This window comes from Synchiropus splendidus, chromosome 11, assembly GCF_027744825.2.
Source record: "Synchiropus splendidus isolate RoL2022-P1 chromosome 11, RoL_Sspl_1.0, whole genome shotgun sequence".
NCBI classification, from domain to species: Eukaryota; Metazoa; Chordata; class Actinopteri; order Syngnathiformes; family Callionymidae; genus Synchiropus; species Synchiropus splendidus.
In genome coordinates this window covers 10,928,772-10,944,418 of record NC_071344.1, presented here as the reverse complement: position 1 = coordinate 10,944,418, position 15,647 = coordinate 10,928,772, and the positions used below count along the sequence as shown (strand labels likewise).

General features: G+C 41.9%; 1 protein-coding gene and 1 long non-coding RNA gene across 9 annotated transcripts in view; one reads left to right on the top strand and one right to left on the bottom strand.

Moving 5' to 3' along the window:
- si:dkey-237h12.3 (teneurin-3) overlaps positions 1–15,647 on the bottom strand; it is a 266,708-nt gene that overhangs the window by 54,240 nt on the left and 196,821 nt on the right. For 4 of the 8 annotated variants that reach the window (XM_053878277.1, XM_053878279.1, XM_053878283.1 and 1 more), the window contains 4 exons: positions 11,723–11,743; positions 10,200–10,223; positions 6,905–7,051; positions 6,211–6,427 (listed from right to left, as the gene is read on the bottom strand). In XM_053878277.1, coding sequence (XP_053734252.1) covers positions 6,211–6,427; positions 6,905–7,051; positions 10,200–10,223; positions 11,723–11,743 — 409 coding nt within the window. The remainder of the gene's footprint in view (positions 1–6,210; positions 6,428–6,904; positions 7,052–10,199; positions 10,224–11,722; positions 11,744–15,647) is intronic. The other 4 variants (XM_053878281.1, XM_053878282.1, XM_053878278.1 and 1 more) reach the window with 3 other exon arrangements.
- On the top strand, positions 11,334–12,423 carry LOC128766839 (uncharacterized). The gene is made up of 3 exons (XR_008416026.1): positions 11,334–11,898; positions 11,980–12,055; positions 12,250–12,423. It is a non-coding gene; the product is annotated as an uncharacterized LOC128766839 (long non-coding RNA).

The following is a 15,647-nucleotide window of genomic DNA, read 5'->3' as shown; positions in this document are numbered from 1 at the left end:
CTTGAAACACCTCCGAAAATGAAGCTGAAAATAAAGCGCTGTAAGACCTGGACTACTGAGCATCAATATGAGCCACACTGACAATATTACAAGAAGAAAATAGATTTTGTATGTACACAACATCGAGACTATAACCATGAGAACTGACTCTGTGACGGTTTGAGCAACATTAAGGCGCCCAAAGAGCTGTCAAGCTGTCGCCCGGTGTATTTCGCCTGAGCTTCAGTGTTTGCGGAGCTCCACGCTGCAGCCAAGAATGGCCTTCATATTAATATAGCACCTGTAATTTCATTTCTCTGATGTGATGAGGCTTAATATCTCGGCGGCATGAAGCTCGTCTTCCTGCAAAAATCCATACAGCCACATCATTGTTTGAGACACAGGTTTACGACCGCCTGAAAAAAAGAAGCAGCTTATAGCCCAGAGATGATAGTAACTTTATGAGGAGATAATGAAAAATCGTGATGAATAGTGATGACAGTGAATCTAATTTTGGTCCAAGTATAGTGCAGCGATGAAGCTGAACCTTGCTTTAAGCCAAATAACTGCTCTCCGTTGATAGCGCAGCTTGAATAAATGTTTGAATAAGTGTCAGCCACGTTACAGTCATTGTCAGGACTCAGCTGGTGGTCTTCTCACTTTGGTGGGTGCAGCATGGTTTTGAGACTCGCGCTCAAAAATGTGAAGCAACACTCTGCAACAAGCCTTTGAAATACAATCAAATCACTTTCTAACTCAATAAACACTCTCCGACAGCTTTAAAGTCACTGCTCTCTCTTCAGCTCGCCCCATCTCAGCGGGCGCATTGAGCAGATTTCTACCTTTATCATGAATGTCATACACAACTGGAAGGTGTCTGCTTTTAGGAACAGATTTCCTTTCTTTAATTGAGGAGGCACTGGCACATCCACGTAACTCTTGACACATGTGCCTGTGAATCTGGCCTCTGTATGGGCAGGACAACTGCAGAAGTTCGGGGAATACTGTGATGACACTTACATGCATGCACGTCCCCAGTTGTGAGCTTTCAGATGGTGCTTGCTTTCTTAGCCAGGACAAACCTTCGAGGAGTTACGCTAGTTCAAAATATGAAGTGCCAAAACCTAGCATCAGCGAAGAGAAGTAACTACTGTTATTCCTATGATAACAATTTTATGAGCGTATATGACACATATAATTTCATTTGCTGTGACAAATAGGTTATTATTATTGTCATCATCAATACCAGTTGCCAACTTGAAAACTCCATGCTACCAGCAGGACCCAGGGCCACTTAAGAGCTCAAGCGAATGGTCCCTGTTTCTCCAATGTGCCTCGATTAATCTTCAGAGAAACAGGCGGATGATAAGAGAGCTGAGTCCCAAACACAACAGCGACTCTCACCACCTGCTGCATCCCTTGGAATGAATCATTTAATTCTTGCATTCTTATCTGTCATTGTACCACGCTGGCAGCCGAAATACACAGTGTGAAAACCCGATGGGAGACTTGTGTGGGGACATGCGATACTGCTGGGGCGACGGAGACAGGGGGCAGACTCCGAAACACAACACATGTTTTATTCTCTGTGCCGTCCTGGCGACTCCTTTATTAGCGACTTCTGAAACCGGAGTGATATCTGCTCCCTCGTGCTCATATTACCCAGCCACCCCTTTTCAAATGTGCTTCCCGTCACCGCTACGCTATGCATTCATGACAGAGGTGACAAGAAACCTGCATCGTAATGAAACCACCACCAGTGTGGAAAACAAAGTTGGTTGTTCCGTATAGGTTTATGATTCATATATTGTCTGAGTCTTCAGGTTCCTCAAATCCAATGGAATGCTGAGGCTGCCACATGATGGAGCACTTAGCATCATTCTAGTTTATGCGGGATATCCAATACTGCGTACGCATGACCTTCACTAAAATAACTTGGGGTGGTTAAACTCAGGAAAAACAAGCTAACACCTAACCCAGACCAAACACGTTCGTGATTTACAGCAGCCCGTGCTGAGGCACAGCAACAGCGCTTTCTGTCTGGCGCATGTTTGAGACATCGCTGCGTGTGCGATAACAGTGAGCGCAGAGTGGATGTGATTTTAAAAAAAGAAGCCTTTAGTGATGGTCCTGAATCGCGCCTGTCACTGCCACTGTGGCCAGAAAATAAAGCAGGACGTTCCTGAAAAGCACTTGTCACTCTTTTGCTTCTGCTAATGGAGCACTGAAATGACAGGAGTGGTGCTCTGAGTCTCTGCTTCAGCACAGGTGGTGATGTGTCCCCGCGCCTCCCCTGCGTCTCCTGACTACGGTCAGAGACGGAGACTACAGGAACGGTTCAAAATGCGATCGTTCAATTCGATTTTTGCCGTTACATCACACGTGTTTCATATACATTGTAGAACTAAATGTGCCGTTTTCAAAACACATCGCTGACCAACTACTGGTGTTAAGCATCACGTGAGCCTTGGTGTTTGTGCACCACCGTCATGGTGACGCACACATGAAGTAGAATGTGTTTCTTAGTCTGGAAACATTGCTTTATTTTGATGCACCTCTACTGTTATCACCTGATTTTCCGCATGGGCAACCCTCTCATCTCTCACTTGACTGGCACAGCCACATCGTGGCTGCAAGGTGGCATGCTGAATTTGGTGCGAGTGCTCTGATTGACTCTCACTCTTTTCATTTTCCATGCGACAACGGCGCAGCCACCTACTATATGGGGAACAAGCTTTAGAGGGCGTCTTGCAAAACATGAAAAAACACGAAAAAATGAACGCTCTCCGGCACTCAAAAATGGACGCCCTGTTCCCTTAGCACGACGCCCTAAATGTATTGTTAGTGCTTGTACTGTATATTGTCCAACTCTTACTGTCATCTCACTGGTTTACATTAAATTGGGTTTCCACCCGGTAAATTCGCTGAATACGATCCAAATTCGCACATTCTCGAAACTTTCTCGCAACCGTATAGCCAAGTAAAACAATTTCCCAAGGGACCCCTGCATCTCAAAGTGTTACTGTGGCAACAGATACTGAGTTCATGTCTGTTCACGTTTGTTATTTGACTGTTTATCTGTTTTTCATCAAGTTATTTTGGTACAAATAGATGTTTACAGCTTTGTTTTCTACAAAGCACGTTGTTAGTTGTCAGTTGTTGACATGGTGTATCAGGAGGGGGAGGGGTTAGGGGCGTGGTTATGTGTTGGGGGCGTGGTTTGTTTCAAAATCCTAGCTAAAAGCCTGATGGGGAACGTTATTCACCAGCGGATAATACAGAAGATTCTGTCTCTTCAAGAAAATTGCTAAGGATTTGGGAGAACCGGCTCAGGTTAAAAATGGATCTCCATTGACTGGTTAAAAAAACTGTCACTGTCTTGCTCCACTTCCAGAATTCGAGAAACTAAGAGATGACGTCCAAGGGAACGTCCAATCTTATTTTGTCGTCGCACAAGCTCTTTCTTTATGGCATAAATGAATGCCTTTATAACACGGTGGAATATTAGGACTACTTTATCGTTTTAATGAATGTGAGATAACAGACCAGCGTTAAATGAAAGACGGCAAAACTCAGTATTTAATGTTATTTCTAACAGTGATACACTGAAAAAAGGTAATTTGTTTTGTCAGATTTAGCGGCACGGGCGTCTGCTGAGCCTCTAAAGAGCGCCATTGTGGATTCGATTATGAGGCAAACTTGTGTACGGGGAGAAAGAAACTGCTGCAAATGAATATTTTTCAGCAAGAAAAGCTAATGCCGCTGCCAGACACGAAATCAACTGTAAGCTGAAGACAATGAGCGTGAGGATTACGGGGAACCCGGCTGGCGGTGAGGACGGGTGGACGGGGGTGTTGCCTCATTCTATATTTTCAGTAAAGCATGCTATTTACATAAGGATTACTTTAAACAATTGGAGGGAATATTCCCAAAGCCTTCCACACACACTTGGCAATCATTTCCCTCCCCGTCAGTCAGTGAACAAACTCGGCTCGAGATTCTGAACAGACGTGGGAGTTAACTGTAATTTGGAGCTTCGCGTGGCTTTCTACTTTTATTTGATGTTCTTGTTCATTTGGATGAAACATGTACAAAGACGCGCTAATGAATGCCATATATTTTTTACCTCGAGTCAGTTGAAACAGTCGTAATGATGCGCGACGTCGTGATTCTTTCTTTTATCTTCCCCAGTGTGGGTGTGCAGCGACGCTGTTGACCAGCCGGGTGGAGGTTTAAGTTTGAAAAGTGTTCCGCTCCAGCGCTCTGTTCTCAGCTCACCTCACCTTTTATTTTACAAATCACACCGGGAGAAGCAGCCGCTGCACTAATGTAGACAGTTAGTTGGATTCTTTTCAAATAAAATGAACCAACATCAAGGGAACCATTCAAAGTTGAGAGGGAAGCCCTGCAGTGTTTTGTTACGGATGCCGAGAACATCAACTGTCTGTGGTGAGATGCTGAAACGCTCTTTCACGGGATCTGCATTTTAACCCGACAGTCCCAAATCTGCTTTTCCACTTACACTGATGATACTTCAGAATCCTACTGAGGTGTGGCGAATCAGGTTTGCTTTTGAGTCTGGGTAAATGGTGAAGTTGTCAACGGGACAATCCTGCGATGGGTCAGTGGCTCGTTGGTTCATTTCTGTCTGGCTATGAACCTGCAAACTAAGCCTACTGGGATGTGTTTATCGAACTTGTCAAGCGCCATCATAGCGTAACTTATGTAGCGCAACTAAAAGGACATGAAGACATGAGTCGCTCAGACTGTTGACCGGGTTTAACCCCAGGAATCACCTCAGGAAGCGATGAGGAAAATGCCCATTTATTCAAACTCAGTGAAGGGCCTGATTTTATTATATATATATATATATATATATATATATATATATATATATATATATATATATATATATATATATATATATATATATATATATATATAATGAATTAATTGTGATAAATCTTTTTGCAACATTTGAATTCAGAGTGATCAGTGTGAAGTAGAAACTCAACACAAAAGCTTAAACACTGCGGTGTAAGTGCTGCAGAGGTCAGTGAACCCTCTGCAACATGTTTGTGTTTCTAATCCGATGTTCTCAGGCTCATACCGATGCGACTAATGATGAACCATGATCATATTTTCACTCGGGGTAGAACTTAAATTTAACAAAAATCTAATAAATTGGATGGAAGGTGGAAGTGCTAGAGTGATGAAAAGCTCGCTGAAAAGTTTTATGCTTCTTCTTAACTTAAATTTTGCGATGTCCAATCCTCATTTTCAGAGGCCGCGAGTTGCCACATTCTGGTCTATGATCTTTGGTGTTGAATTGCAATGTAAACAAAAACCTCCATCATTTTAAAACCAAAACAGCGACCTATTGACCCCTAAAAACTTTTCATTGTTCCATGAAGCTTTATTCACCCACCAATAAAAAAGAGGCTTTGCAGTGTAGTGCTTCTAAGAATAAAATAAACTGTGAGGCAGAATTTGTGGTTGTGTATGAAGGGATAAAAAAAGTAGGTAGTGAAACTTAACATATAAAGTATGGGACCAGTATACTTCAATTATGACTCTCTAAAAAAACACATAAATAATTAAGCCATTTATTTAACCTTCAAAACTACTGAAAGCATTCGAAGTGGCAGAATGAAGTCCAGGTAGTTATGGATAGTCCTGAAGCCATAGAATTCTGAATTTGGCATTTAAACGTGTGGAGCAGATATGATTTATTGTGCAGTATATGATACAGAACTAGGGAAAAATGTTTTTATAATAATGGACTGAGCTCAACAATGTCATACCTTTACTCTCATAATCAACTTGACTTTTTTTACTTTTGACAACACTACTGAACTAAAAAAGCTTGAGTGTCATTGTGCCTCCGTCTGACAGTGCTGAGCAGAGTCAGGACGACTCAGACTTGTCTTATTAAAATATAAACGGACAGATTTTCCTGTTAAGGGCAGGTGTTCGATTCTAAATGGCTACCAATGATAGCTGTACAAACGTTGTGGCATATATGTGACATGGAAAAAGCAAACTCCTGTTACTTTTTCGCACTTTCATTTTCTCTCTGAAAGGAACTATATGACAGCGGCATCAACACACAAGGTGGAAAGTGGGCCTGAAAGACACGGACGTTCTGACTGAGCGCCGCTCTCCCAACTGCTAACAAGACATCAGACAAGTGACGGGACAATTAAAGAGCTGTCGTTTTGAGCCTCTTACCTGCCATTAAACGGGTTTTCTCCCGGGATCACATGACTGCCGCTGGGTCCGATCAGAAAACTGACTCTGTCGTAGAAGCCCTTGGAGGTGGGCTGAGGTGCGATGCCCTGACCTTGCCCGACGATGACAGCGGGGTCGGGCGACCCGCGACAGTAGCTCTGACTTTGGCAGGCCATCTGAGCGCAGCAGTCGGGGTCCATGCAGTCGACAAGCCCGTCTGGAATACAGCAAAACATGTCAACGGCAGGGAGGGACCGCTTTGTCGACCTGGATGCGTCAGCTCCTTTGGCAGGCGAAATAACCGTCCCAATTATTGTGCGCGCCTCCTCCGAGATCTGAAGTTGGTTAACTCGACAGCCTAGATCTCAGACTCGCATCAAAGAATCAACTATTCAAAAGCGTGTCACCTAAAATGAACTTCAAAAAAATGCTTCATTGCAAATCCAGGCAGTGGAGCATGAATAATCTATGGTCAGCAGTGCTCTTTATAATTGAACTGTATATTTTGGGGCATCGCTGTTTAACAGTCTCACCCTGTTGCGTCATTGCTCTCCCGTGATGTTTTATGTATGATTCATTTGTTGTGTTTGTTTGCCGTGTCACAGAGGAGCCACATCAAAGTCTCGTCTGGTGCCATAAGAAAACACAACTTAAGCGAGGACCCTACGAGAGCATTTGTCTGACTGGTCCCTACCTCCCTCATTATCCTTGCCATCTGAGCAGAGTGTTTCCGTCGCCACGTCGCATCCCAGGCCTCTCCATCCTGACTGGCAGATGCAGTGCCAGACGTTCTGATCCAGGACGCACCTCCCGTTGTTGTTGCAGAGCCCAGGGCAGCCGTCTGTCAACACATCATGTACGTGTCAGGCAGCCCCAGCAAGTCAGACAGGGAGGAGAAAGGGTGAGGACAAGAGTGGACAGGAGCAGAGGAGGGACAAAAAATGGTCAAGACAGTATTGAGTGAACATATATATATAATAACGATACACCTCGGACAGGACCGGGGACGGGGGGGATGTGGGAGGAGGGTGCTGGGACTTGCTGTCGTTTCACATGAGTTTCCGGAGATAGAGCAGCCAGAGTGAAACGTCAAGTGTGTGGGACAAAGACTGGGAAAAGCTGCTGAGATGACTAATTACCGCTAATAGGCCCATTTTGGAGACTGTGAACGTGAGTTGGTGCTGCAGAGTCCGGTCCACGCCAGAGTCTGTGAGCTTTTGTAGCACAATCAAAGCCAGATTGACTCCTTTGTTGTTAATGCGAATCTACTCGCACAAATCCTGGACGCGTGATCGTCGGCAGCTTTGGCGGAGTCAAACCCACAACAAGTTTTGGAGGGAAATACAGACAGGGTTTGTACAGACTCTGGAAGGTTTGGGTGGTTTTGCATAGTGTTGTGGAAGGAAAGTGAAGTGAAGCTGTTGGTGGGCAACAGATGAGTCTCTACTGCCGTGATACGTTTGCTGTTCAAGTGCTACATTGTCTTTGCTACATTGAAGCAGAACAATCCTCGAGGGTCATACAGATGTCAAATGTAGTTACAACGCATTCGAGGAGATTAAAATAAACATTTGTTAATATGATTTACTGATAGAAAAAAGACAACTATGAAGAAATTATAATGACTAAAGGATACTGAAGCTTTCAGTTGGTATATTGAGATGATTCGTAGGACGGCAAGATGGTCAGTCAGGAAAGGGACGGGCAAGAATAATGAGGAAGTTCAGCCAATTTTTTTAGGAAAATTGAAAGTTTTGTACATTTTTAATACACTACAATAGTCAAATATTAACAAACACTGCATTATCAAATGAAACTCTTCAGATAAATGGTCAAAAATGTTGCGTTTAATCTAAAGAAAGCCTTTAAATGTTGGTCCTTATTTGATAAAGAATCACCAGCTGTTGCAGTGTAGCGTTCAGCTTTGTCAAAACAAATACATAAAAAAAAACCTAAAAAAATCACGGCACATCATGCAGTTACACAGCAGCCCAGGGGGCAAGATTTTTTTTTTTTGCTTGTTTTGCCCTTTAAACTCCTAATAGGTGGCAAACTTGACCTTCACTCCACTCCCTTGGACACTTTTGTGTGTAGATATATAAGAAAAATAAATACATCTCAGAACTTTCCTCCACCTGGACACCTCCTCCAGGGCCCCGCCACTTTCCCCTGGATGACTGTGGTGTTGTCAGCCCTATCTCTAAGAGGGAAGCATCCTCACTTAGAAGGAAGTTAGTTTGGATGTCACAGTTCTTTATGTGGCTCCTCCATGATGTGTCCCAAATGTGGATGCGGGTCGACAGTCAAAGGCGACAACAAAAAAGTTAGCCATGCAGTCCAGCTGCCCAATGCTTAAATCTATTCCAGGGGTTCTCATCTAATGAGGAAGGATCTGATTTGAGATGGACAACCTCAATCATGGAGGAGATGTTAACTGCTACGCAGAGGATTGGTGGACCATGACAATGTTTTAAAGTTTTTAAATAGATAAAATGATTCCTCACAGGCCTCAAAGAGGAAGAACAGGCTTCCTCCCACTAAGGTTTCCCACTCATTGTGACCTCTTGTGGAGGACAAGAGGTCATGTCTCATGGTCATGTTCCTTGCCTGGTGTAGTAGTGATGGCTTCATGAAATGGTGTCCTAATGTAGTGTCTAAATCTTTAAATCTGAATTTCAATGTTACTATACATATATGATGGTATAAAGCAGCTCTTTCAGAATGCTCTGATCAAAACTCAAACTTGGGCTCATTTCACTCCTCAACCACGATAATACTATAAGAGTAATGAATACACAGAGGTGCGTGGGGACTCGGCACACTTCTCTTTTTGAGTTGTCTTGAGGAAGAATTTGGAGAGAGAATTTGGAGCATCCTGAGATCACTCTCACGTGTGAGTCAGGGAACTGTTGGCCTGCCAGAAGTTACACCTAGATTTGGGTTGTACTGCTTGTTCCCAATACTGACCCCAAAATGACGAAAGGATACAAGAAATGCATGTGTTTCAAATGATTGAAAAAGTCGTATTAGCGTCAGGTTATACAATAAAGATAATATTAAGAATTTGTCAGACCTACAATAAATGATATGAACCAGATTAGTCCTAAGTACTGTTAGTGCCATGCCTAAATATAATCAGTGTATGTGGAAACTAAGTGTATAACAACAGTGAATTATGAGCTAAATGAAGACTAAGGTACTTAGCATCTGCTTGAAAGCAAAACAACCCTAGGATGTATTGATGTTGTTAGTGGCAGTAAATGGTGCCATCCAGGTGGAAGCACCGTCGAAGGGATTGGTGGCAGTGATGGTGGATTTTGAGAAGAACCACCAGTGGCTTTTAAAGATGTTCAGCCACCCCCTAAAAAATGACCATGTATGTGTTTGCAGGTGTGAAAAAACCTTGAGCACAGACATAATTTGTATTACAGTGTTGTGAGTTGAAAGTTGCACAAATCCTGTTTAAGAGGCTGAAAATCAGAGTCTGTCTTGGGGGGCTGCTGGCTTACGTCTGAAAATAACACAAGTTGCCCAATGCAGACGTTATTAACACTCATGTGAAGTAACAGCAACATCAAAGGGAGAAGGAAGTATAGATGGAAGAGGGGAGGGTGAGTGGGAGAAGGAGGAGGAGGAGGGGTTCAGAGTCTCAACATTTACAAAAAAACAACAGAGCACTTTCTGCCAAATCGCATTCCTTCTAGTGGAGGGTGAAGACAGGGAGCCCAAACATGACTAAACCACACCATTTTTGGGGCGTTTAATCTGGCAGACACAGGGAATTAAGACAGGGGGGAGTGGGACCGTGACGTCTGCGTGAGACTGGTTCAGACGGACAGGAGATGAGGGGACATATCGAGGGAGCAGGATCACAGCAGAAACATTATGGTCGACTCGGACATAGAACAGGTGTATAAACGCCGTGCTAGGGAAAGACAGAGCGGGGAAGGATTGTGTGTGACAATCTCCCGTGGCAGGGTTCAATTTACCTTTATATCCTATCTTGACTGCTCCTATTACACGGCCGAGGAGAAGGGAAACATTTGGAAAAGAAAATTACTTATCTCTGTTGGTGGCAGAGAGCTGAGACTGACAAACACATGAGAAGTTACAGGGAGCACAGCAGAGAAAAGAAAACCCGCACGCTCTCGGCCAATGGGGAAGGTAAAGCATGTTTTGGCTTCTCCTCCAATTCAGGTGCTGAAAGTCAGAGCTCACCTGTTTTCATTCTTGTTTTTGAGCCAAAAATCAGGATGCCTGACACGTGCTGGGCGGTACACATTCAAATTTTATCACAGCATTTTCGGGTTCACTGCATGTCATGCACTCAAATACATTAGTAGCATCACAACCACCTGCACGGCGCCGTAATCCTTTTGTTGCCAAAAGCTTTGGTTTACGGTTGTTAAATTGTCGGGAGCCAAACACAATTGGAGAGTCTACTAAAAACAAATTACAAGATGATTTTACATTGGGTACATTAAAGTTTACTGACAGGTCAGAACTACTACAGCCAAGTCCACTAACATCAGCCAACCTGAAGAGCTGAAGCTCACTAGCTGTTGAAATGACTTGTATTCCAGAACTGACAAGCTGAAAGCATGTTCACTTCTGATGCCTTCTATCAATGTTTGCCCTGTTTATACCAGCATGTGTTAAATGCTTTCACACTGGATCACAGCTTCAGTTCTTTTTCCCTACAATTTGAAAATGAATTCTCCATGATCCAAATGCTGGAACGCTCCAAATGATAGGTACACGTTGAGGCTAGGAAACAACCAGGAAAATGAATCTATCAAAGAACCAAAATAACTTAGCAGAACAGTGCATGAAGAAATCCTCATTCATATTTCATAACTTCTATGGTATCTACTTTGATCATGTGGTTTGTTTGGTGACTCAGTTGCGACTAAACTCCAGAGTCAAACACCAGTCAGTAGGTGTTTGACCTATTTAAGATTTATGCATCCTTCCTATGTGTCATGATCTGCTGTATGATTCATAAAAGCCCATACAGTATAAAGCACATTTTTGCATTAAACTGAGCAGAAGAAACAATATATTGAACATGAACACATTGACATCAGAGGGTACCTTATTTTCAATTTTACAGCCATAAATTGAGATAGAAAGTTCTGAACACAAGTGGAACACACTGAAGTGTAAATATAACTTGAAACGTTATTGGTGCAGAAAATAATGTTTGAAACAATCGCACCATAATCTCCCATTATTGTTGCGAGGACATATTTTATTCCGATGTTTTTCGATTTACTGTGCTCCATAACACTTATTTCCCTCCAGAAATCCTTCAATATTCCATGTATGATTTATACTTCGATCACATGTCAATTTGAAATTATATGGAGATGTAACACTGGTGTTCAGCTTTGACCGTTGTACCGCCCAGCAGTATTTTCAACTGAATCAGGAAAACAAAATATTCAGCATGAAAGGGAAAAAAAAAGAAGAAAAAAAAAAAACAGGCGAAGTGAGAAAAGTGATTTTTTACCTGATACTCTTGAATCCAGGGCTACACATGTAAGCCAAGCGGGAGTTGAGGAGAGGGAGAGAGAGAGAGAGAGAGAGAGAGAGAGAGAGAGAGAGAGGAAGGCAGACAGGCATACAGACACAAAATAGACAAAAGAGAGGGTTTAAAAAGGTGTTAGCAGAGGAGAGGAAACACAGGTATGCACAGGTATAGCAGTTTAAAGTCGGGATACAAAAGAGAAACATATTTAAAGTTGTCTGAATCTTATTTCAAAGCAGTATTTGACAGAAGATGTTGATTCAAGTGGTGAGTGATTCATCAGAATTGTGGATGCATCTGTGGTCGGACACCACGGTAAGTCAGAGCGATTATTTCAGTGCACATCACCGAACATAAATGACTCCAACATCTTAAAACTGAGTGAAATATTCATCTTTTAACAACCGCCGTCCGCTTTGATTTAAAAAAGAAGTGTGACACTAACAGGCAAAAGCAAAGAGAAAGGCTGTCATTTTCTATTGATGCCAGGGTTTTTTTTTTCTCCACAGTTTTGGAGCGCACGGGCTGGTTTCATTGGCTTCAAACACGTTTCTCCGCAGAACTGTGAGGCAGCATGCAAAGTCACTCCTATTCACTCTGATGTGCGGGAGCAGACTTTTTAAGATCAGCATTTTTTTATTTCCCCGCTAATTCTTCATTTCTATTCAGGGAAGAAACTCCTAGTTCAGAACAAGGAGTAGTGAAACTAATAAATTGCTCAACTATCTCAGTCGGGGCCAACTATCAACACGTATATATATATATATATATATATATATATATATATATATATATATATATATATATATATATATATATATATATATATATATATATATATATATATATTCTTTTTTTAATATTGCCTACTGAAATTCAAATACATGACTTTATTTCTCTGGGGTGGGAGAGACATAAGTGTCAAACAAGGGATTGTTCTTGTTTGTCACTTCTATTGGCGCTCTTGCCTTGTGTGCATGTTCTACCCCTGGGTTTTCTCTGGGTACTCCGGTTTCCTCCGGTGTGTGTGTGTGTGTGTGTGTGAATGGTGTGCGATGGACTGGCGACCAGTCCAGGGTGTATTCCTGCCTCTCAACCAATGACTGCTGGGATAGGCTCCAGCACCCTTGCATACCTGAACAGGACTAAGCCGTGGTTAACTGACTTCTATAAATACTTTACATCATTATTTCCTTCGTGATTTTGAAACACTCATCTGAAAAGCGCCACAATTATTAGTAAAGTGAGCCACAGAGACTTGCCAAATCCCCCGTTTAAAAACGCCTTGGACACCAGTCAAACACTTAATGCATCAGGCAAAAATGATCACGTCTTACTTCCCAACAAGACTGAGAAATGCAGATGAATCTAATAAAAAGGATTGCAAGAAATTTACGATGAAAGTGATATCATGGATATTTAAACCTTGAATAGTTACAGCTTAAACAAAGCACTTGGAGCCTCTCGACTGGACCATGTTCAAGTATTCTGAAGTTGCTTTCAGGGTGTTTATTCTGTTTTGTACTGCTCACTCACAGAGGAGTGAAGTGAGTCTTTTGCTCCTTGGCCAACAAAGTCCTCTTCAAAAAAACATTTCTCTAAAATTCCCGATTAAGACGTTGATGAGGGAGAATTCTCACCACCCTGAGCACGCAATCCAAGATTTAGTGTTCCCTCTTCATCCTGCAGGTTCTCTAGCAGGAAATGAAAGGCATATTTATCAGGAAGTTGCTTATATCAGGAGAAGGTACCCGTGGGGATAACAACTTTTGTGGGCGTCATCATTTTCTGATAGCTGGGACTGAACTCGGCTCTGGCTCCCCACTTCTGAGGTTACAGGTAATGGTACATATATATATATATATATATATATATATATATATATATATATAGGGCGTGTTATATTTCTATTATTCATTTTTGAATTGCTATATTGAGCTTTAGTGCCTTTTTGAGACAGCCTAGTTTTATTTCAGAATTTTATTTATTTAACTGAATCACTGTATTTGTATTACGTTTTTGAAAACAGCCTTATTTTATTTATTTAACAGTGTTGCTGTTTGTTTTACATTTTTGAAGACAGTCTTATTTTATTTATTTAACTGTATTGCTGTATTTGTTTTACATTTTTGAAGACAACTTTATTTTATTTATTTCACTGTATTGCTGTATTTGCTTGACATTGTTGAATAATGCACCTGGCCTAACTGGGTTGCGGATGTGCTTGACCTTTACTTTTGGATTTCATTTTTGAAGCACAGTTCACCAATAAATAATTGGATTTCAAATCTTCTCTTCTTACTGTATTCAATCGATCAGTCATGCACTACAATTTTTTCATACCCTAGAACTCAAATTCTTTATCAGGAGACCTTTAGCAGATATGACATAAAAAATGCGATTAATTCGATTAATTAATAACAATATCCTGTGATTAATTCCGTTTTTTTTAATCGACTGACAGCACTAATATATATATATATATGACCAATGTATTCATTTTAATCTAGCTTTCCATATGAACCAGCACAACCACCAGTTCCACCAAAATAAAATAAAAAATGAAATCTATATTATTTTAATGACTTAACATTATATATGATAACGTTAGTAATGTTTTATTATTCAACAACAAATCCAAAAAATACTGCACTGTATCGTGACTAAACTTCCTCTTAAAATTGTGAGAGAAGTCGCCCGCTCAATACCTGAGTAAAATTATTGTTTGACTTTGTAAAAGTTTTCTCCTAGCATTGACTGAGTAGTACTACTTTTCTTTTTTATCATTTTGGATTTAAAAATACAATAGCTTAACTCTTCCTTTAATTAAATTTAATCAACCGTAACGCATGAAGTAAATTAACTTTCCAAGTCAGTGATGAAACTGTAGCCATTAGCGCTGCCGTTAGCAATCGGTGCTTCCTCCAATAACATTGGTCTTTGTTAAATGACAGCCATCAGGTGCTGTACAGCCGTGAATGAGGTTGTTTGAGGAGTAGAGACGTGAGACTAGAGCGGGATTCGGTCATTGTAATTGGAAAATTTCGCTGAACATCAAAACACGGGAATTACTAAATGCTAGTGTGCGATGCATCGACGTTCTCCAGCAGTTGGTCCAGAACAATACACTTTTTTTTTTTTTTTTAGATTGTCGATGAGGATAAATTGCAGCTTGAGGTTTTCTCAGAAAAATCACAAAAACATCAGGCTCTGGTCCAAACACTCGGCAATTACCCCGCACAACTGTAGAGGGACCCCTAGGGTAAATAAGGAGCTAAGTGGAGCAGTGTTGCGGTGTGGGGTTTGTACAAAAGGAACCCAAAACACCTTAAACAGCAGCACTGAGAACTGGCTAACAATGGGCTCAGCCTTGCATACAAAACAGGATCTAGATGCTGGCGACAAAAGACTGGCCGAGGAAGTCCTCTATTGAGCCTCTGTCCATGTAATGTGATTAAAAACCTCTTTGTGCAAATGCCAGTTCTTCAGGGTTTTGAAAGACAAAATAAGCTGCTGGTCGTCGCACCAGCCATTCAGAGCCTGCAGCGTTGCAGTATTTCCCTGATAGGAGTTTTAGCGGCAAAGGAACGGTCCAGCTCTGAGAGATTAATCAGAGCAGGAATGTGGAGCCCTCCAATAACTTCCTCGCCGCACGTCTCGGCGCCCCTCGGAGAGGGATCCGTGCGGCTGATGGGAGAATTCCGATGATGGTAAATACATAATTGGGGGTGAACAGTGTGGAGTGTCTCCCAGGGAATATGTCATCGTGGTGAGATTAGAAATGACGCTCGAGGGGTTTTGCTGTCTAGCGCTGCGAGTCACGCTTTAACTACAGGACCCTTGACGCAGGGGCAAGGTGTCGAGCCGGCGCAGGTCAAAGGTCGATCGAGAGGCGACATCTGAGAAC